Source organism: Bombyx mori, chromosome 4, assembly GCF_030269925.1.
Source record: "Bombyx mori chromosome 4, ASM3026992v2".
In the NCBI taxonomy this organism is placed as follows: Eukaryota; Metazoa; Arthropoda; class Insecta; order Lepidoptera; family Bombycidae; genus Bombyx; species Bombyx mori.
The window spans coordinates 2649615-2674236 of NC_085110.1; the positions used below are offsets into that span (position 1 = coordinate 2649615).

The 24622-nt window shown below is 38.3% G+C and overlaps 1 protein-coding gene across 6 annotated transcripts in view; it reads right to left on the reverse strand.

Moving 5' to 3' along the window:
* LOC101737404 (pseudouridylate synthase RPUSD2) overlaps positions 1 to 24622 on the reverse strand; it is a 508157-nt gene that overhangs the window by 12242 nt on the left and 471293 nt on the right. For all 6 annotated transcript variants that reach the window (XM_062668077.1, XM_004929286.5, XM_012692954.4 and 3 more), the window contains 7 exons: positions 22703 to 22789; positions 15488 to 15575; positions 13283 to 13505; positions 11824 to 11911; positions 3105 to 3213; positions 2136 to 2247; positions 1190 to 1386 (listed from right to left, as the gene is read on the reverse strand). In XM_062668077.1, coding sequence (XP_062524061.1) covers positions 1190 to 1386; positions 2136 to 2247; positions 3105 to 3213; positions 11824 to 11911; positions 13283 to 13505; positions 15488 to 15575; positions 22703 to 22789 — 904 coding nt within the window. The remainder of the gene's footprint in view (positions 1 to 1189; positions 1387 to 2135; positions 2248 to 3104; positions 3214 to 11823; positions 11912 to 13282; positions 13506 to 15487; positions 15576 to 22702; positions 22790 to 24622) is intronic.

Sequence of the window (24622 nt, forward strand, 5' to 3'; positions counted from 1 at the left end):
ACTCACCACCAGGTGGGCTGTATGCTTGTGTGACTCTTCGTCTTATTCTTTGTATCCACCTTATAGCACTAGATGGGATCGGCACAGCAAATTTTTCTATTGCATTTTCTTCTATCAGCCGTCATCTCAACACTCACGCTTCCTTTCTCATATCGTCATTCACACACTCCATCAATGTTTTCTTCGGTCGACCTCTTCCCCCTCTACCTTGTACTACCATTTCCATACATCTCCTAGTCACGTGCATCTCCTCTCTACGCATCACATGTCCATACCACGCTAGCGTCTGCTCTTTAATTTGTCAATCACCGGGGCTACTTTCACACTTCCTCTGATATACTCATTCCTTATCTTGTCTTTTCTTGTCACTCTTCTATGCTCGTCTGCTTACACGGCCAATAAAAATAAAATATATTTATTTAACACAATGCGTAGCGTGAACAAGGATTAACTATGAGGGATCAAAGTCATGTAACATGCTAAATCATAAATATTTACGTTCTACGGCGTGTTCAGATCTCATTTCCGAAATTGATATGAATAACTGTCGACTAGAAAACTGGATAGTATTCGAAACGTCAGAAGTAATAACTTTGGATTTCTTTTTTGCATGTGCGGGTAGTTTGTCGCTAACTAAAAAAGAGAATGCGGAAATGGTTCGTCTCTCTTATATTTTGTGATTCGGTCAAGTGCGGAAGTTTCGTCGATTTGACTCAGTGTCATTTATAAGGCCGTTCTATTGAGCTGTTTCATTGTACCTTGAAATTTTATTAATAGGAATTGTATTTGAAACAACAAAATTTGAGGGTAAACAAATAAAATTGCTAAAGATTGTTTATTGAGATCCTTATTACGGTATAATTAAAAATTGTTTTCTTTTTACAATATTCCATGTTTTTATTTATTTATTGCTTAGATGGGTGGACGAGCTCACAGCCCACCTGGTGTTAAGTGGTCACTGGAGCCCATAGGCATCCACAACGTAAATGCGCCACCCACCTTGAGGTATAAGCTCTAAGGTCTCAAGTATAGTTACAACGGCTGCCCCACCCTTCAAACCGAAACGCATTACTGCTTCACGGCAGAAATAGGCAGGGTGGTGGTACCCCCCCGCGCGGACTCACACCGGTTCTACCACCAGTAAAAATGTCCGACTTATATATTTAATGAAGATCATTAAATCGCTTACCAAGGTACTGCAGGTGAACTCTGATCTGGTGCATTCTACCGGTCTTCGGGCGGCAGAGCACCACGCTAGTGTTGTTCGCCTGGTTGAAGCCAAGTCGCTTGAACACAGTCGAGCAGTCCTTGCCTTTCGGAGACACCTTGCACACGCCTATTTTGTAGCTGACCACTTCTATCGGCTCTTGACATTCTATTTCCTCGCTAAAAACAAACAAAGCGGTATATGAATTAAGCATTACTCTATGTTGCACTATTTATTTAAACAAAAGGTCCTACTGACGTAGGCATTGTGTTGAAGTGTGGGACAAGCATTATATTATTATAGATATAACCGGTCACCGACCTCGCCGAGCCCGTCACTTGCTATGAAGGGCTCGACGAGTAAATTAACCCATAGACCACAGCTCACTGAGTTTCTCGCCAGATCTTCTCAGTGGGTTGCGTTTTCGATCCGGTGGTAGATTCTGCGAAGCACTTCTCTTGCTAGGGCCAGTATTGGCAACACTCCGGTTTGAGCCCCGTGAGCTCATCTACACATCAAGGAGAAGCTGAAATAGCCTCTCAAGGTTATCAGCATAGGTAGGGAAAAAATGAGATGTAATTAAATTGTTATTAACTCTTATAATTGTTTAATTTATGTTTTCATTTCACAGTTGTTGTTATAGGATTAGGATCATTGATAATAAATAATTGTACAATTTATTATTCATACAAACAAATGACGATTGTCATGTCACTCTTTTTGAATATGAAACGAAAGCATAAGCTTATGTTGAGTCAGAAGTTTTAAGCCTATCCTAATCTTAGTTTTAAGACTTGACTACGACGACACCAATATATTTGATAGATGGTGTCAGAGCGTCTTATGTCTTGCACAAGTGGACCGTGAACTCATTCACCGATCTATGCAATAAAATAAAAATAATCAATTGTGGTTCACAGGAACTTACTCAGGAAATTCTCCGTCGACCCTGCAGACGTATTCCTTCTGGACTTGTCGGTTCCTAATCTGGTGCTCCATCTGTCTAGCTTTCTTCGGACTCCTCCCGAACAGAAGAAGTCCTGTGGGAAACATATTCATTTTTAATCTGTGAGTGTGACCTGGCTTGGATTAAAACATACTAAGTCCTCCGGAACAGAATCTGACGGAATAGTGTCAATCCTTTTTGACCGAGATTATGATCTACCATGTTCTTGATGTTATTTTGGGCAGATTATCGGTGTCGTAGCCGGCAACGCGAGCATCTTCTGATTAGCAGCCGAGCAGTCTCTCCTTTTCTTCCTCTGGCCAGAGGCGGCTTTGCCAGCGGTGCAGAGTGTGCTTTGCACACGGGCGCAGCCGTATTACCTCTTGTGAGTATTAGTAAGGCTTTACCAGCCTTAGTCCTTTTAGTGAAGCTGTTACCTATTCCATATATGGTAGGTCCGCACGGGTAGGTACCACCACCCTGTCTATTTCCACCGTGAAACAGTAATGCGTTTTAGTTTGAAAGGTGGGGCAGCCGCTGTAACTATACTGAGACCTTAGAACTCATATCTCAAGGTGGGTAACGCATTTACGTTGTAGATGTCTATGGGCTCCAGTAACCACTTAACACCAGGTGGTCTCTGAGCTCGTCCACCCATCTAAGCAATAAAACGAACCAGGCACTTCCTAGAGGTATGGTTTACACTTCCTAGGGTAATTAATGCACATGAGCGCTACATGGGCCCGTATGAGCGCGCATGGACGCCTTTGCCTCTAGCTTTAATTTCATATTCTTATGCAGTCTAGTTATCAATAAAAAAAAACTTAGAATCACCAATAATTAAAATACATAAAAAAATAAAATATTTGAACCCTAATTTAATTAAGATTGCACGACGCTTGTCGGGAAAATATTGATAGTCCTTTATGAAATTCGCTAAAATCGGTTTACCTGACGTGAGCCTGTCCAGTCTGTGGATGGTCCTCAGGTTCTTCAAGTTGTATTCCTTCGCGAGGATAAAAACAACGGTATTGTGTCTGTAGCGACCGCATGGATGCACCTAGGGTTGAACGTCTTTTAGTTAAATCACAAATATGACTAAAAATGCACAAAAATAGATAATAGTATAGTAGTCTTCGGTAAGATTAAGAAGGAATTTTGAAAATTGCTCCCGGAAATTATCAATAGTATGTACTAAATTTTTTTTAAATGATAATTTTAATCGTAAAGTAAAAATCAGTTTTTAAATCACAATGGATTTCTGAGACTCATGTTTATTATTAATTTGAAGAAAAAATATTATATACTCGAATATCTCGATGATCTTTATTAATCAACAGTAGCACAGCGCAATATATCAAAACAAACAAATACAAAAATCAATCAAGTCATAGTTTTTTTCAAATGCCTTATGTTGTTATGAATGATAATCGTAGTATTGTAAATTGATATTATAATGAAAAACGAATAAAAGCCATAAACAGAAACGCATTTTATCTCCACAAAAACGCACACCCAGTTTAAAAAGGTCAATAAACAAATAGAAAACATCCGCTCATAAGATCTTTTAAAATTAAATTCTGTACATGCATAATGATTACTGAAAGTGATTTAATCTGCGTCAAAAAATACATGACTACAGCAAATTTTTAATGTACTTTTTGAATAATATTATGTATAGTTGTGAAATTTCTTTGGTTGAAATGAGAATTAATTTAATGTAGAAGAAAATAGTCATAAAATGTTACCTGCAACATTTTTTTATTAGTGGGAAGGAAAGAGAGGAAAGGCATGCTTTCTTTGTCTCTCTGCCGTCAAAGAAATTTCACTTCTTCCACGAAAATAGAGTTGCACACATTCGTTTTGATGCAATGGTAATTTGAACTAATTGTATATCATACATTGATCTCTTCTGGCCTTGTCAAAAGCGGTTTTTGAGTGCTTAAGTTCTGTTTACGTTGCTGATGTTGAAGTAAGTGACTTGTGGTTTACATATTAAAAAAATAAGCTAAATTTGTGGATGTTTATTGCTAAAATTTCATTTTATAGTTCAAATTGTCAAAGCAAAAAATCAGTTCTTAATTCGGTCCAACGAATAGAACGCACAACCATGATAAAGTGTTTTTTTTTTTAATTTCATTAAATATAAAAACTAATGACGGATAGCAAAATTCTCCAGTAATGCTCCCAGTATCGTTTGGGGTTCACTTGTAGAACGCGCATTCGCAGCCTGTTGGCAGTTTTAACAGGCTCCCGAAAAGTTTTTGCGGGCAATCTCTTGTCAAACTCTGACGTTGAAACTTTCGGCAGAGAAACGTGAAACAAAAAAGAAACAAAAAAAAACGTAACGTTATCTTTTTTTTGCAGATTTGTTCCTTTTACTTATTGGATTTGTCGGGAGAGCTTTTGAGAGATTTCCTCAACAATCCCGTCTGTTTTCGTTGGGCAATGAGGAAAAAGAAAACGGGTCTGCAATCGTTTTACGAAACTATGTACTTAATTCAACGTTAACTCAACCGACACAACAAATTTCACTTCGAAACTGCTACGAGAATGCGTACAATAAAATATGTATCGGCTTAAAGCGCTGTTAAAAACGTTATTTGAATTTTTTTGAGCACTCACGCACGAAGCTTATAATTTAAAACCATGTTTAACAAAAACAAAAATAAACCAAAAAAAGAACTGGTCCAAATCGTCGTAGAAAACGATCTTTTCAAATAGTATTTGTATTATTTTGAAAAAACAGTTTTAACTGTTTCATTTTTAACCAATTACTTTATGGAACAAAATAAAAATACAATAAAGCATAAATTTCAATTATTATTATCATTAATTTTTTTGAAACGTTACGTTGAGGTAATCATAAAGTAATAACTATATTTCGTTCATTTTTCGATAAAACCGAGTCTTAAGTGTCAGTCATTTTATCTCTCACTCTCTCTCATTTCTTCCATTAACAAATTAGACGGAGGTAATATTAAAAAAAAAAATCGCTCTAATAATTGTATGAAAAGTTTCTTCATCCATCAGAGTTCGACATTAGATCGGACAGGCAGCAACGCATCGACTCACCGGCAGCGAGCAAGGCTTGTCTAGCACGAGTAGCTCTTCGTCAACGTGTATGATGCGCAAAGGACTATCGAGCACCGGTGTCTCATGCCTGGCCCACGATACATAAACATTACAAACTAATTGTGGCTATAAAAGCTTCGGATGTGCCAACGCATCGCGCATAAACCACGAAGAAATTGAATTGCTCCAGTACACCGGAGTTATAGTGTTTTAAGTGAAATGACATCTATCTTCTACAATAAGAATTTCTGAATCGTTCTAAAAATAATTTGCGAAGTGTATGCCTGTTAAGAATTTATATAGATAGATTCAGGAGGTATTACTTAGTATATATTAGAAAGTTAATATTATGTCTCTACATATAAATCATTGATAACTCTAATAATAATAATATACTTAATATCCTACATTTGAATACGCTTTTATTAGCTTCAGACTATGATTATAGTATGTTTGTAACCGAATCTTTGAACATGATTTTACCACCTTTAAAACGTCGGATTAACTCGAAATTTGGTATACTTATTAAGGACCGATGACCGATTCAACATTAAAAAAAAAAATAAAAAAAAAATTATGAAAAATTTGAAATTCAACTAAAAAATGAAAAATAAATAATAGTTTAAAAAAACTAACAAAATACGCTTTTATAGAAAATCCAACTAAAAAATAGAAAATAAATTTTAATAAATTTGAATTAAAAATAGTGTAAGAAAAAATGATTTTATTGTAAAAAAGCGTGGGGTGCTTTTCAGGATATTATAAAAATAACCCTACTACTCATATCTGTTCATAAAATATTTATAATTACTGAAACCATAACAAACGAAGCGATACGTGGCTTAGCAAATGAATATCGTTTTCAGCTGATATTGGAGTAAGTCCCATACATCTCGCACTAATCGATAATAGATACGTCATTTCGGATCCATAAACGGTGCTTTTAGGTATCCCAAGCACCGGCCAACGTTCACGTCGCATCGAAACCGTCGCTTGCGACGAAGGGCTCGGCGAGTAAATTAACCCACAGACACAGCCCACTGAGTTACTCGCCGGATCTTCTCAGTGGGTCGCGTTTTCGATCCGGTGGTAGATTCTGCGAAGCACGGGTCTTGCTAGGGTTCGTGTTAGCAACGGCGTCAGGTTTGAGCCCCGCGAGCTCACCTACTAGCTCGGCGAATCTAGAATAACCCCTCGAGGCTACCAGAATAGGTAGGGAAAAAAAGAAGAAGATAATAGATTTGTTTATTACGGTGACATTGACAGTGTGATTGATATACGCTCGGTGGTCATTCATCATCATTTCTTTCCTATAACCTTCTGCTGGGGTGTAGGGCTCGAATAAAATTTTTCCATTTATATCGGTCTTGGGCAGTCTGTTCTAGCTCCTCCCACGTCATGCCCAAGACCCCTAGCTCCTGCTCCACCGACCGACGCCAAGTTGTTCTGGGGCGGCCTCTCTTCCTTTTGCCAGACACGCTCGGTGGTAGATCTTCTTATTGTAGCAGAAGTCATTCGTATGTAATTTTTGAATCAAAATTTCGAGTTTATGCACGATACGGTGTATCTTTTGTGGCTGATGTTGGCTAGAGCCGTGAAGCGCACATTGTTATAAGTGTATTGTTATAATATATTCATTAAAGTGAAACACATATACATAGTTATGATACATAAGTTTTCGTAATAGAATCAAGAACCGTTTTATTAAATTCTACATAAAATGTTTACAAAAATGTATTTATTCACAGTGGATCCGTTATCACAAATGCAAGATAGGTAGTGTAGTTTATTTTTGACAGTACAAAAATATGGAATTAAATCATTTTATTTACCAACGAATTGCACGTCACGCAACAAAAACTGGTTACTGGTGGTAGGACGTCTTGTGAGTCCGCGCGGGTAGGTCCCTCGCCTATTTCTGCCGTGAAGCAGTAATGCGTTTCGGTTTGAAGGGTGGGGCAGCCGTTGTAACTATACTGAGACCTTAGAACTTATATCTCAAGGTGGGTGGCGCATTTACGTTGAAGATATCTATGGGCTTCAGTAACCATTTAACACTAGGTGAACTGTGAGTTCGTCCACGCTTCTAAGCAATAAAAAAATCAGCAGATGCGCGCTCTTAATGGTATCGATCGAACGCGCATCCATTTTAGATGTCTTTGTATTCCATTGCGCATTTGAACTTAATAAAACGCCTAACACTGCACTTAGTAGTTGAGCGTTCAGTTTGAATCATGACAATTTTCTGGTTTCAAGTGTAGTCACCCTACACTTTGTAAATACCATTTTTGTAAGTTATTTAAAAAAAAATTTGAGTTTTTATTAATTAGCTCACGCTGTCATAAGTGCTAATGATTTGAAACGCAACCGTCTTCCGACCGTTAACTAGTTGATGTATAGCCTAAATGCTGCCAAGAGTGTTTACCAAATATATGTACGTATGTATATATATATTGGGAGCGGCCGGCGATATTATTACGCTCGTGGCCACATTTTAGGCTTAATACCGAAATCCGAGCGATAAAGTTATGTTCTTCATATATATCTAGAGCTTACATTGATCATAAAATACAACACAGTTCTTAGATCAACTACGATTCAATAATAATAGCGCAGAGCCACAGTCTGTTTTTTTTTTTGTTTTTTTTATTGCTTAGATGGGTGGACGAGTTCATAGCCCATCTGGTGTTAAGTGGTTCCTGGAGCTCATAGACATCTACGACGTAAATGCGCCACCCACCTTGAGATATATGTTCTAAAGTCTCAAGTATAATTACAACGGCTGCCCCACCCTTCAAACCGAAACGCATTACTGCTTCACGGCAGAAATAGGCAGGGTGGTGGTACCCACCCGCGCGGACTCACAAGAGGTCCCGCTTTTATTTCATTCTACCCTACGTTTACGTTTCTGTCTCGTTTAGTAATTTTTCACAAGACCCGGATTCGGCACACATGTATAATCTATACATATAAATAAAATTGGAGTGTCTGTTTGTAATATTGAAATAACCGCTTTTTACTACAGGCATATGAATATATATACGGTACATACACCAAAAAAACATTTTTTACAATTTTTGTCTTACTGTCTGTCTATTTGTTCCGGCTAATCTCTGGAACGGCTGTACGGATTTTGACGGGACTTTCACTGACAGCTGATGATATAAGGAGTAACTTAGGCTACTTTTTTTAGAATAGTTTCACCCCGCGGCGTCACCCGCGGTACGACAATAACCGCGGGTAACATCTCGGGACTCAACTATCAATAATAAAATTTAATGTTTCCGAAGCGAAGCGAGGGCGGGTCGCTAGTACCTAGTCAGGTCATAAATTCTGTCACATGTTTAATGTAAAATAATTGAAACAAGTTTATTCATTATGTAACCATTCATATACCAAAATGAACTTAACAAAACATAGATTCTTATGACACTAAAGTTTATTCAAAATGACCTCCGCGGTTTTGAATACAGGCCTTCAATCTGCGCGGCCAGTCGTCTATCGCAGCACGAACGAGGTCCATGTCAATATCGGCGGCTGCCTTAATCAAGGATGTCTTGAGTGACTCCAAATTGGGATGAGGCTTTGAGCACGCCTTTTCCTCCAAGTGTTGCCATATCTTGTAATCTAACGGATTCAAATCTGGACTGGAGGAGGGCCAGTCTTCGTGCCGGATGAAGTCGATTTCACGCGCCGCCAGCCAGTCTTGTGTGCTCTTCGCTCTATGAGCTGGCGCCGAATCTTGTTGGAATACCCAGTGCCTGTTATTGAGCATGGTATGAGAAACAGGTTCCACAAGGTTCGTCAGGACTGTATTTTGATACACAACTGCATTCGTTTTTACACCTTTCTCACAAAAATGTACCTCTGTTAAGCCCCAATAAGAAACTCCCAACCATACCATGAGCGAGGATGGAAAATGACCTCGTTGGACACGCGGAATACGGTTGCTCGCTTCTTCACTACTGTGTGCGTACATCTTATCATTTTGTTTGTTGTAGCTCTCTTCTACGGTAAAAAATTTTTCAACCGAAAAAAGAATTTCCCGATATTTTTTTCCCGCGTACCGCTTCAACAAAGCGCGGCATCTCTTCAGTCTCAGGTCCATTAGACGAGCATTCAAACGATGTCCTGTTTTTCTTCGATATGCCCGAAGCCCTAAGTCTTCATTTAACACCCTTTTCACCGTGGTTCTGCTTAACCCCATCTGAAGGGCCAACAGTTTCTGCTTACGTTTGGGATTTCTTTGAATTCGCGCCTTCACAGCTTTTATCACTGCTGGAGTCCTAACAGACCGAGGGCGACCACTTCTTGACCTGTCATCTACACTAGAGTCTTCATTGTATCGTTTGATGGTACGATAAACGAATCTTTTGGTTATATTCAAATTTTTCAGTATGTTAAAAATTTGAATTGGCGCGTAACCGCAACGATGCAACGCAATAACTGCAACACGGTCTTCTTTAAGCGTCCACTCCATATTTAAAAATGAGTAAAATTCTAAAAGTATACATTTTTATTTTCATGAACAATTCGAAATTCGAATTCAATAAACTTTTTTGTGGCCAGCATTCTAAAAGAAAAGTTTTTACTGTGTGACAGTACTTATGACCTGACTAGGTATTATAATATGTACCTAGTTTGAATCGAACCGGTTTTCTTTTTGTGCATTAACTTTATAGGTGGTTTTCTTGAAATCGTTCAATTATTTACGCTAATTGCAAATTGTACGCGTCGATATGTGTAGTGTTTTCCAAAGTCTGTGTATTTTCAATTTTAATTAGAATAACAAAATATTACTCTGTTCTTTATTTTTAGTGTATTAGCGACGCGCGAGTTGTTTCTTAAACGTATGAAGGCTGTGCAGGTCATACACAAACTTTGACTTTGAAATGTAGACCAGAAAGGTCGGTGGGCACAATCTCCTTACACAGGCATTGTTTGCCTAAAAAGAGCCTTCAATCACTAGTCGATAAGGAGCAATTATGTATATCAATAAACTTTTCATTTTCATATTCAACTACACAATCAATTCCATTCAGAAGTACTACAGAGCTGATTTATTTATTCATTAAAATTAAAATATATAATTACATTGAGCATTACAGCTGAAAATCGCTTTCTCTTTGACGTCATTAGAAATAGTATCATCTAATAAAATAGTCATTGGCTGAAAAAAAACTAGAAAGATCAGATGACGGGGCTTGGCAGCGTGGGGTAAGTCGTTATGGTGAACGCTAGATCCAATGACCATCATCGACGGCCGCTGATAATGATGAAAAGTCAGGTATGAAAAAAAAAGAGTGAGAATACTATTACTTCGGACAACGGATGGGGAAGTATGTTATCATATGTTTAAACTTTTTGGTCGAAGCACCGGTGGCATAGACTATCCTTAATTTATATATGATCCTTTTGCCTAATAACAGTTTAATGGCATAGACAACAATGGTTAATATTAAATACTGGACTTAGTAAAATACGTAGTGGGAGGATTTGCATGTGTGCGTGTGTATAAAAAAAATCGAGTTGTGTACATGTGTGTTTGTGTGTGAATTAAATATCCAAAGAATTTAAATTACATTCCATTTGGTTACATCAACTAAGGTCGTATCTTTCTTTTGTTTCGCGATAAAAATGTTCTAGAAGCTTTAGGCCACGTGAATACGGCCGCCACTATTCAGACACGTATTCTGAGTACGCCATTTGATCCCGTTCCCAGGGAAGACTTAACCGAACTCACCTCTACGTATCGTAAGCGCGTCGCAGCTGATCGGACGCACAAAGGGAACTGGTTCTCGTGCGAGAATTTGCCTCCCTACTTTGCATGTAAATACAAACATCGATACCCGTACGTCACATCTTTATTCCTCTGAAGCCGATATGAATGTAGTTCGTGCTTCGTTATATCGCAAAGCCTTTATCGAGGAGAGAGGCTAGATGTTTCCCCGATAAAAGGGAGTGCTTTGTATGAAAACTGTTTCGATTTGCGAGCGGGGACTTAGCGCGACAAATAACTGTTACACGTTAGCCCACAGAGTTTCTCGCCGGATCTTCTCAGTGGGTCGCGATTCCGATCCGGTGGTAGATTCTGTGAAGCACTGATCTTGCTAGGGCTCTTGTTAGTGCAAATTCTCTCAGGTTGAACCCGTGAGCTCACCTACCCATCTGGGCGTAGCTGGAATAGTCTCATAGGTAACGGAAAAATGTTGCCGGGAAATTGTCGTAATGTAGCCTAACAATGACACATTCTCGATAAAACCCATTACTCTGATCTTAATTTAACAAACGACAAGTTATTAAACGTAAAAAAATAACAACGGAGCTATTGCAAGATCCGAGTTCCGAAATATAAAGGTGGAAGTGTCGGGCTTAAGTTACTTGTGTGTTGTGAAGAATGTGTGGAGATAGCTGAGTAACATCGAGCGAAGCGTTATTAATGCGAAAACTGCGCCCTTACCTACCCAGCTTACAATATGGATACGGAGCAGGAAAAGAGGTTAAACAGGTACGACGCACGAAGGTTATAAAATGGCATGCAAAGACATTAATGGCATAAGCGTATATTAACATGGCTGTCTCAATTGCCACTTACGGGGATAGAGGCCGGTTTGTTGACAACCACAATGTCCTCGTCGATATGAACGAGGGTGATGGGTTGGCTGGTGACCGGTACTTCGTGCCTGAAACGATACACACGTCAGGCTCCACGCTTTCCGATACCCCGAACTTTGAGCAATCTATCTACATTTATGTACGCGGTTCAGAATTTGAACGAAGCTTGCAACACTATCACCGCTTTTGCTCAGAGTCCGTTACGTGATATTCGTTCTCGTGACGTATGATAGAAAACCACAAATGAACATGCGTGAGCTATTTGCTATATATAAACAAGAGAACGCGGCAATGTATACCGTTTAGCAAACTATAAGGTGACACGACTCGGGACATCAGCGTTCGATGATATAATAAATCATTTGGCTGGCGACCGACACGACCGTAATAACGTGGTAACTTTGTTACGGGAACTGATAAAATATGCAACTGCATTTGGCTCGGCTCATAAATACTAAGCGAACGTCTTATTTTTCCTCTAGGGCCCCTAATTTTTGTTTATTTGCACGCTGAGAGCGTTCTTGTTCGCGAGATACTAGTTGAGAACATTTCTTCGCATGTCCAATCATGCCGTTCTATTAAGGCACTTGAGTAGAACGATACAGTTTTTGAATTAAGAATTCTATTGGTTTAAATTGAAATAATTTAAATTGAATTTATTACTGGTGGTAGAAGGTCTTGTGAGGCCGCGCGGGTGGGTACCACCGCCCTGCCTATTTTTGCCGTGAAGCAGTAATGCGTTTCGGTTTGAAGGGTGGAGCAGCCGTTGTAACTATACTGAGACCTTAGAACTTATATTTCAAGGTGGGTGGCGCATTTACGTTGTGGATGTCTATGGGCTCCAGTAACCACTTAACACCAGGCGGGCTGTGAGCTCGTCCACCCGTCTAAGCAATAGAAAAAAAACCTAGTTAGTTTATATGATTTGCACAAGAGCTCTGTGGAAGTTTGTTGGCGGTTAGCATTCGTCATCACCATGTTCGTCGTCTATAATCATTCAATTAAAATCCAGCGTTAAATTGAGTTCGACGCAAGTCGGTCGCCAGCTGAACCCCGGCGATGTCATTTTTGGATAACGTCCAAACAGTGCACTCGCATGCTCATTCGGTGCTTATTACTTCATAACATAATATTACATTTGTTACAGTGTACTAAAAATACGATTAGATATTTCATTAAAAACAAAACAAGCTTAGCTTAGCTTACGTTTAAAGACGTCACGTAATGTATTTAATCGGAAGCCGTGATAAAATTAGATTCGGAAATGTATCTTAGTGGACACGGAATTACAAAAGAAAAGAAGAAAAATAAAGTCATATATATATTTACATTGTTCCGTAATTCGTGTCTGTGTCTGTTGTGTGTATCTGTGTGTTAGTTTTCTATGTGTGTGATACCGTATTAACTACAGAGGAATGAATTATCGCAACCCCTCGTACCTGTGCACTACGTTCGCTAGAAGGTCGTTGTGTTTGAGTCTGTAATCAGGGTCAACCCTCTCGTAGTTGACCGTGAGGGTACCGGCCCTGATGCACCTTTCGTACTCCGCTGCAGGGTGCGCTCTGAACTCTCTCGCGAAGACATCCAGGATCTTCTCCCCGACCCATCTCCCTTTCGTGAAGGTCGTGAACGTGAAATAGTACGGGTAGACTTTTCTAAGACCTGGAAAAATCGAGACGTTTATCACGATGTTTCGATCATGCGACATGTCTCCTAATAAAGTTCGATATCTTTCTGATATTCTTATCTACCCGATACGAGTAATATCATAATAGACGGTCTTTAAACCCATAGACAAATCAAATGACTGCCGCCCCCCCTCTAATGAGGCATGAAATCGAACCCTCAATAAGCTGTTTCATCCTGAAAATCAGGACACATGACCGCTTCGCCCTGGAATTATTAAGAGGTAACTAATCATAGGGGCTCACAGTCGAACCAATTTAGCTAAATTTAAACTTAAAAAAAAAACGCGCTTTTGATTTTTATGACAACGCTTAATCTTTCTTCGTGGAAGTCATGGGAATCGAAGTCTTCCCGAGAATTTGAACGCCGGCACAGCACTAGATACGAACAGACAGGACATTTCATCCACTTCTAGAACACGAGTGTCTCAAAGCGTATCAATTAAGTTTTAGGCAGATCTTTCTATCTAGATTCTTCTAGATCTAGATCCAATATAGATTTTTCTAGTGCTGGTAGATCCTCTTATGAGTCCGCGCGGGTAGATACAACCACCCTGCCTATTTCTGCCGTGAAGCAGTAATGCGTTTCGGTTTGAAGGGTGGGGTAGCCGTTGTAGCTATACTGAGACCTTAGAGCTCATGTCTCGAGGTGAGTGGCAGCATTTACGTTGTAGATGTCTATGGGCTCCGATAACCACTTAACACCAGGTGGGCTGTGAGATTGTCCACCCATCTAAGCAATAAAAAAAAAACTTAAAAAAAAAAAAGACTTTGATTTTTATGACACCACTTAATCCTTCTTCGTGGAAACCTTCCATGACTACGTGGTGCGTATTTGATTATAAAAATCGAAGTCTGCCCGAAAGCTTGAACGCCGTCACAGCACTAGATACGAATAGACAGGACGTTTCATCCGCTTTTAGGACACGAGCGTCTCAAAGTGTATAAATTAAGTTTTAGGTAGATCTATGTAGGACTACCGCTGTAGCATTGAGTTCTGAAGTACAGGCATGCAAGCGTTCAGCGAGCGGTTCTCATGCCGAGAGTGGTAAATTATGTGAAACGCCAATGCGGCAAGATGACTAAGCAACTTACGTACGAGTACATATAATGGGACTAGAAAAATGAACGGCATTATCGTCGTTAAGTGTATTAAAGATTTAGGAATAGAAAACCTAAATACACCGTTAAGTAAAATATCCGGCGACTGTTTATGCTTTTAGTACTTTTAACTCATTTCATCTGTTTTTTTTTGTTACAGCACACGAATAATTTCGTAATTTTAACAATAAGCAAGAAATGACAGATGTATGTAAATAATATTTTTATTCATTCCAATTCTTTCTAGAATCTTCAGTAGTCTATAACCACGAACACAGTAGTGTATTATGAATTTGTCGTATTTAAAAAAAACACACACACACACGATGACCCGCACCGGGCAATGTATAAAACTCTTCGTTTTATATCAGAGTTTTAAACTATGATATTTATATATTTACTAGTGCATGAAGGCAGTGTTGCTCACGACCGACCTTAGCTTTAAGTATATATCCTTTTTTTTCGGGAAGGAGGCCGAACCTGCTGCGAAGTGTACGCGCTTAGGAGGCACCCGTGAACTTGAGAGTCCGCAGATGTTGGAAGCAGACCGCGGTCCCAAGGATATTTTAGAGCCCTAACGCACCAAGCAATTCCCCTTGCACTCCACATCCCGATCTCCGGAAGGGATCAGAACCCGGTCAGAGTAGGGTGATTTCCTAATCATCCAATCGGAATGCGTGATTGCTACGCCGTAGAAATAGTATACAATAACAATCTACAATCCGGTGCAATTGTACAATGTACAATCAGGACATTCTGAGTACGATCAACAAAACTGAAAAAGCTTTTTCGGAATAACGCCATACCATCGCCGCAAAAAAAAAAAAAATTTTTTAGCATGACCATTTGTGAACATACCGTTTTCCATGTAATATGATGTCTCGTTGTATCTGTCGTCCGTGAAGCCGGGCCTCTTTGCTTTTAAAGCCTTCGTTTCTAATTTAGCCTGTAACAAAAAATAAATCGTTATTTTTCTAACAAATGAAAATGTATCCGAAATCTAATTTTTTTAGGGACAAGCGACCCGCCCTCGCTTCGCTTCGGACACATTAAATTTTGTTATTGATAGGCGAGTCCCGCCATGTTGCGCGCGGTACGACTATAACTGCGGGTGACGCCGCGGGGCGAACCTAGTCTAAAAAAAGTACCCTAAGTTACTCCTTATATCATCAGCTACCTATTAGTGATAGTCTCATCAAAATCGGTCCAGCCGTTCCAGAAATTAGCCGGAACAAACAGACACACAGTAGGACAAAAATTGTAAAAAATGTTATTTTGGTGTATGTGCCGTATATATGCATGTAGTAAAAAGCGGTTATTTCAATATTACAAACAGACACTCTAATTTTATTTATATGTATAGATTAAACAGATTGCAATTAATTCTAACCTATAAGCTAGATGTATCGTAAAAATTGTTAGTAAAAGATTTATTTAGATACTAGCTGACCCGGCAGACTTCGTAGTGCCTCAATCGATAAATAAAAGACCTAAACTTTTGTATAAAACAAACAAAAGGAATCGTCCGACGGGAGACCCATCAAAGGGAAAACAAAATTGTTATTTTTATTTAATTCCGAGCATTTTAATATTTATCTACCTTTTAAGCATTCTCTGGACTTCCACAAATAATTCAAGACCAAAATTATCCAAATCAGTCCAGCCGTTCTCGAGTTTTGGCGAGACTAACGAACAGCAATTCATTTATATATATACAGACTTCATCTAACAATTATAGGTTACATGTCCAAAGAAAAAGACACAGTCGAAAAAAAACCATATTTGGATACGCATTAAGGTAATTTTTGATCATTTACATCGCAATATCTTGTCGCGCATTTGTCTTAACAGAATGCATCTTTTAATAATGGCATAGTGAGTTTGAAAAATACAAGTGTTTTTTTCCGGTTTTTATGCAAGATCTGCTAGTTCAAATAATTTTATAAACTGCGTCGCTCTTAACTCTCTACTTTCACGGAGAATTCTAATTGTTTCCTGGCGTGTGGTAATGACTGAAGTTCGAAGTAAATGCCGCCAACTTCAATCAGAGAACTGTGACAATTTCTAGAAGAAGCCCCCCCATTACGTAGCTGTAAACCAAAAAACATAGAAGTGAAACCTACAGAAGTATTCCATCTCGTTCTCGCATAGGCTTAAATACTTTGGATGTATAATATGTTTGTCTCATTTTAATGTATTATAGTTTTCTGAGAGTCGTTTCCTTTAAAATCGAGTTGAAAAAAAAACTGTAATATTATTAGTTAGTGACATAAGTAGTCATTTTATTAGAAAACATCTGAACTTTTAAAAGAAAACAGCAGTGTGAATCTAGGTTTTTTTTATTGCTTAGATGGGTGAACGAGCATTACAGCCCAGCTGGTGTTAAGTGGTTACTGGAGCCCATACATGTCTACAACGTAAATGCGGCACCCACCTTGAGATATAACTTTTAAGGTCTCAAGTATAGTTACAACGGCTGCCCCACCCTTCAAACTGAAACGCATTACTGCTTCACGGCAGAAATAGGCAGGGTGGTGGTACTTTCCCACGCGGACTCTCAAGAGGTCCTACCACCAGTAATTACGCAAATTATAATTTTGCGGGCTTGATTTTTATTACACGATGTTATTCCTTCACCGTGGAAGTCAATCGTGAACATTTGTTGAGTACGTATTTCATTAGAAAAATTGGTACCCGCCTGAGATTCGAACACCGGTGCATCGCTCAATACGAATTCACCGGACGTCTTATCCTTTAGGCCACGACGACTTATAAAGATCTAGTTTTATTAATAACGTTTATCGTATCATTATATTATTTTGTTATTTTTATTCATAATTCTTAAAATTAAATAATGCTGCATAAATGACCTTTATAGCTTTGCAATAAGGGCCTCTACCCACGAAAATATATTATGTATATCAAACGCGAGCACGCACGCCCGTTCACCACGAAAACTTCAAACAATAATCTCGAAAACAATGAGTTCTCGATCGAAACGGATTATTTTGCAGGTAACAAAAAAGGGATCCCACTGAACTTTCCTAATAAAAAAAACAATTGAACCAAATATCAATCCAGAAGTAATAAAGTGGAAAAAATTTTCTGCGCTCGGCGAGCAATGACTGTAAATATTTTCAAATTGTACGAGAACAGTTTATTTTGATAATTTTATTATGAATTCTAGCATAATGTCAATTGTGTTTGTTCACTTTTATTTGCATGCATAATAATACTATATATTCAAAGAATTAAAATGTTAGATTTAAATAAATGGAATATTAATAAAATTCAAAATTTCATAAATGGCACCGAAACGATAATTTTAATCTATAATATATTGTAGTTTTATACCAACTTTTATAGTAAAACTATTTTCCCAAATGTCACTTGAAGCGTTATTGTGAGTGATTCAATAGATTCATCAACAAATAATCCACGAAGATTTTTTCGCATTCAACATAGGAGGATGTTCCGTAATAGAATTCCGTTTTATATATCAAAATTCTGAGTCGGTTTCATACGTCAAACAATTAACGAAAAATTTAAAAAATCGAAATTTCGAGATCAATATCAAATTTTTATTTTTGCCCTCTCCACAAGTCCACAGTGCATCTGATATGAAGCAGTGTGAGTACTTCTTTAAATTTTTTTTTATTGCCTTTGTAGGCAGACGAGCGTACGGCCCACCTGATGGTAAGTGGTTACCGTCGCCCATGGACTTGTGCAATGCCAGGAGCAGAGCCAAGCCGTGCCTACTGCTTAATACTCTCCACAAGCCTCGTTTGAAGAAGGCCATGTCATAGCGTTCGGGAAACACCGTGGAGGGGAGCTCATTCCATAGCCGGATGGTACGTGGCAAAAAAGATCTCTGGAAGCGCACTGAACTGGATGAACGCAGTGGCTCCAGGTAGTGTGGATGAACTCTACTCCGGTGGCGGGCGGGGCGATGGTAAAAACGAGACGATGGTATCATCTCAAACAATTCCTCAGAGCACTCCCCATGGAACATACGGTATAAAATACAGAGGGAACCGAAGTCCCTCTGCAGACCCAGAGGTTCCAAACGATCCGTAAGAATGGGATTATTGACAATCCGAACCTCTCTCTTCTGTATGGAGTCAGATGGAGGAAGCTGGTATTTGGGAGGCCGGACTTGTGCTTTATAAAGCAAAAGTCTTAAAAAATACTGACGAAGAAATCAATATTTCAATATGAGAAATGACAAAAACCCTAAGAAAAATATTTGAAAAAATTATTGAAAAAGTCGGAAATAAGACAATGACTTAAACGAATTAAACCTTGTTTAGAATTAATCTTCTAGCTACAATCAATCTAATCTTAATATGCTTTTTGTTTTCCTCTTACTATATTGAGCGTTACTATTGAGTCCTCCTTGCGTGGTCAATTCTCAATGCTGATGGTTGTGGCCTCAGTGAATAACTTTCCCTTGGATTATCTACTATTGCGTACACAACTGCAATTGCAAAAAAATATTATGGCTTATACAAAAAATTCAAATGCCATTCACAAAAATGTTAATGGAAAAACAATTTTGAATGTCGTTACAAAGTTCCCGCCACTGGAACAGTTATTGAAAATCGAACAGTCAAGCTTAATTACAAATCGCTCGACTTTTCAGTATCCACACAATTCGCGTGGGATTAAAAGCAAATTAATTTTTTTGTATTACGTTTTTACCCTACGGAATTTACATTGAAAAATGTATGGCCATTCGATTTTGTACGTAATATTTACATTTAAAGTAAATCTCAGAAATTTTGATAAAATCATAACAAAATATGAAGTATTCTAGCGCTGTAAACACATCGCGGTAGGGGATGGATTTTAGAACTTTTTATATATATTCATGTCACCTACCGTTCGAATATATATATATATATATTTTATTGCTTGTATGGGTGGATGAGCTCACAGCCCACTTGGTGTTAAGTGATTACTGGAGCCCATAGACATCTACAACGTAAATGCGCCACCAACCTTGAGATATAAGTTCTAAGGTCTCAAGTATAGTTACAACGGCTGCCCCACCCTTCAAACCGAACCGCATTACTGCTTCACGGTAGAAATAGGCAGGGAGATGGTCCTACCACCAGTAATTACGCAAATTAAAATTTGCGGGTTTGATTTTTATTACACGATGTTATTCCTTCATCGTGAAGTCAATCATGAACATTTGTTGAGTGCGTATTTCATTAGAAAAATTGGTACTCGCCTGAGATTCGAACACCGGTGCATCGCTCAACACGAGTGCACCGGACGTCTTATCCTTAAGGTCACTGCCTACCTTAAATAGTTGAATAATAAACAAGAATACTAACTAAGCAGTCTCCATTGCCGCATTCACAAGTACCTCACATAAAGACGAGTACACATCTGTCGAATAAGACAGCGAATTAGGGTCTCTTCTTATGGATCCAGTTTTGTATTTAGTGTTCGCTCCGGATTCCCTAAGCGTTACGTTTTAAGTACTGATATATAATTTAAGCGACCTATTAGTTTAAGTGGACCACAGGTTGGTACTATACTCGCATATAAAAACATTTATCATTGGCTAGCTTTGCCCGCGACTTTGTCCGCGTGGAATAGTTCACAAATAATGCTTTATTTTAGAACAAATTTGGTTAGCATAATAAACTTTACAGTGAGCCAACCTTAACATATAGACATATTTTGTTGCGGACTTTTTTTAGATCTTTTAAAGAGGAGCAATTCTGCCATACGTTACTGTAGCGAAACTTTAACCGTTTCTGCAGCGCACGCAGCGAAAGCTCTCAAAAGGGAAAAAAACCCGATTTTGAAACATTATTTAGTAGTGGTCCGCTTGTATTGGTCTTAGCGTGATGTTATATAGCCTATAGCCTTCCTCAATAAATGGGCTATCTAACACTGAGAGAATTTTTCAAATCGGACCAGTAGTTCCTGAGATTAGCGTGTTCAAACAAACAGACAATTCAGCTTTATACTATTAGTATAGAAGTATACTAACATTCACAACAAATAAAGCGTGGACTGTTATTTAGAAACTGCCATTGCCGGTCCCAGGCCCGTATGAGAAGAGAGGAAAGTTGAGTTGGATTTCGACCTGCCCACCGTAAAACAGTCAACGCCGAATGTCGGTCGGTGGTTAATTAGCCGGACCCAAATAAGGCTTCAGCGTTCTCGAAGAACTAAATCTCTTCCAAAAACACTGCCGTGGGTAGAACGCGGGAACCCACCATGTGTACTTTCCCAAGAAAACCTAATGAGGCCACGACCTTCAGAATTGAGGATTATCGATGCAAGAAGGAGCTACTTAGAAAATTTATGAGGAAATTGTAAGTTTTGTGTTTCGAACATTCAAAGCGTGTTTTTAATTAAATATTATTTATTTATAATTGAATTAAAATTAAAGTAGTCGAAATTGAGTAACAGAATTTTCGTGTTGGTGTTAAAAAAAAGCGGAAATGAAAAAAGAAAAGAAACATGTCTGCCTTTTTTTAATTGCCCCTCGCTAGCAGACGAGCATACGGTCCACCTGGTGGTGAGTGGTTACCGTCGCCCATGGACTTCAGCAAGGCCAGGGGCAGAGCCGTGCCGCTGTCTACCGAAAATGCCTGCCTTCATTAATAGTACGTACACAATACGGTCAAGGTATTTTTACTGGAGACGATAGCAGGCAAGTGGCTATTCCGACCTCCTCGACATAATACGGGCCCCACATCGACGGATCACGTGCACGCATACATCCACCCCTCATAATAATACTACGAACCGAAGGGAGTTATGTCTTCATTTCAATATCTACATGTTTTTGTGTGTGGAACCGCACTAAAGGAACCATCTGGGTGTGTATTTGCGTTTAGAAACAAGCTAAATTAAGATTTTAGTGAACTATAATACAAATATTGGTGCGCGTGATTTTTTACTATCATATGACGTCACCAGTAGTGAGAGACAATTGTAGTTTCTAATTTATTCCCTAGTTTACAGTGTTGGGTTTTCTGCATGAAGTGGTTACCAGGGTCCCATATACACCACAGCGTGAGCGTCGGTATGTCATAGATAATACACATAAATTAGTTATAGATAAGCAACTCAAGCAGTCAACAAAAATGTTTACGGGCGTCGGCCACTAGATGGCTTCGCTTCGATTAGTTTCTCATTGCTTCTGTAGATAGCAGTAACATATTATCTATTCTATATTTTATTTTTAATGAAGGATTTTGTAAATTTTCAGAAACCACAAATTGATAAAATTTAATCAATTTGTCTTTAACAAATAAAGATTTCTTAATTTTTTTATTTTCTGTGCTTAATTATACAATAATTAAATACCTTAACTTTAACAAGACATAAGCATCCGCTACAAGATGTCGCTAGTTTCCATACAAAAAGAAATATTTCTCTTAAAGTATCGCAGTTTCAGGGCACTGGGTATGTTATGAAGTCTGTAAGCTTCTGCGGCCATTTAAAAGCAAGTGAGCCGTGAGCTTGTACCATTGGTTAATATACCATTCAAGATACGATTCGAGTCTAATACATTTACGTTTCAAATGATTAAATTTTTTACCAAAGATAAACTTTTATGTACTCCATTGGATTGAATTGAATGAGTCGGCATTTAGAAGATTAAAAAATGAACGCGATTTTACAGTACGAACGAAATATTTGTTGAGTTTCAATAAACTAAGCGTGGTATAAATAAACGTAATAATTGGAAAATCTTATCGAGTTCAAAAATAAGTGGGAAATTTCAATGGAAATATTTTTTTTAAATAAAAGTTCATCCAAGTTAAAAAGTTTTCTTAAAAAAAAAAAACTAAAAAACTATTAGACAGGGATTTTCTACCGAACGGTTATGTTTACTTGAAAGAGTGACGGTTTTAAATGTTATTGTTAGGAACTGATATCAAATACATTTCAAATTGTTATTCTTACAGTTGAGATATTTGCCCCATTGCTTCAATAATCCTTTCATTAATAGATCATTACCAAGCAATAAAACGATTTGTTAACAATTAACAATTTTGAGCTGTTGAAGATCAGACAATTTGAAACAGTAATACATACCTTTTTTAAGTCTTTGTTGATTTCGCTATCATCTGCTTTCCTCTTCTCGCAAGATAAGATTATATTCTTGCCGTTGTCTTTTTCTCCCTGCAACAAAAAAAAAAAATACAAAAATTAACACCATAATCTATGTCATCGGTAGATTAAAGTGCTTCTTTGACTTCAGAGCCTATACAAAATAATACGTAATATATAAAAAAGTAGATTATATTTAATAATATACTAAACTTAATAGTTTTTGAAGATAAAGCTCACGCTTAACCGATCACTCACGAAAAACTCGCAATTATCAATCAATGTTTTTTGAATTAGTTCCTATTCATCTGATTGACGAAACTGTGTAGTTTTTTTTCTGTTGTAGGCAAACAAGGGTACATACAGCCCAGAGAATCTTGTGCGATTGGTGATAATCGAACGTAGATGTCAGAAATGTTAGGGTCACAGCCAACTTATTATATTATTATAGAGATGGTCACTATAGATTTCATTCATGGCAACGTCAACATAACGCTCTACCAGGGAGTCGTTTCAAAGATTCAGTTTAACTAAACAAGACCTTTGGTTTTTTTTTCCCTACCTATGCTGATAGTCTTGAGAGGCGTTTTCAGCTTCTCCTTGACGTGTAGGTGAGCTCATGGGGCTCAACTGGGAATGTTGCTAACACTGGCCCTAGCAAGAGCAGCACTTCGCAGAATCTACCACCGGATCAGAAACGCGACTCACTGAGAAGACCCGGCGAGAAACTCAGTGGGCTGTGTCTGTGGGTTAATTCACACGTTGAGCCCTTTGTCACAAGCGACGGGTTCGACGAGGACGGTGATCGATGCTTGTGGTACCTAAAAGCACCGTTAATGAATCGGGAGGATCCGTAATGACGTGTTTAGGGCTTGTTTACTAACGTAGTCAATTAGAACACAGTACACAAGTGTGCGTGCACGACCGCACCGAACCAGTGCTTCAGTTTGCGAACACTGATTGCACAATCGACCGTTAGTAGTTGCATACCGGTTTTTATTCGCTTCGAATTCAACGCACTGATTGGCGAAGTCTAATTCGGAATTGGGTTTTAGTTTTCAGCCACTACGTCAAACATTCGAATTTGGAAGTCTATTTGGGAATAAGTGTTGTAGGAGAACGCTAGTCCCTTTGAAGAGTGTAGAATTGAAATATCTGTTAGATGTTGTGTTTTGGTCGACGCCAGTGGAAAGATAATCTAGTGAATAAGGCAAAGGCTGTAGAGGAGCATAGATCCTATAAAGATCTCAGTTTATTTCAAAATTAGTGCTAAATTAATTGAACTAAAATCAAAAATAGGATAAAAGATCTTCTTGATAGCTCTACGGGTAGACACTTCAGCATTCTGCTCATTTCTGGCGAGAAATAGTCATATGTACCAGTTCGAAGAGCGGTATATATTATAGAATATAATTAAGCTGTCAATTTTATATGTTTTTGTTCGAGGGATTTATCTATGGACACTTGTTTCCACTTAACACCAAGCCGTCCGTGAGATGGTCCACCCTTCTTCAGCAATAAAAAAAATCATGAACCACTTTATTTATTATAAATGTAGATGAAGTTTTTTAATATGCTAAACGTCACATATAGAATACAGTCAAAATGTTTCATCAAAAAATAATCTATAAATTGTTGCCATAAAAATAAAATAACAAAGCTTCGGTGGCCATAATAAATCATGTCAGTTTTGCTTGACCCCGCGACACGGAGCAACGTATTATATCTTGACGGAACGCCTCTTGTGATTCGTCAAGCGTGATGGATGGTCAGTCTTTAGGTATTCAGATGGCAGAGGGATCGTAAAAAGAACATTCGTTACGCAGTAATAATGGCTGGCCATTTTATTTCAGGAGGGAACCAGGAGGCTTTGGTTTTCATTGGAAAAAAAAAATCTCGGATTTT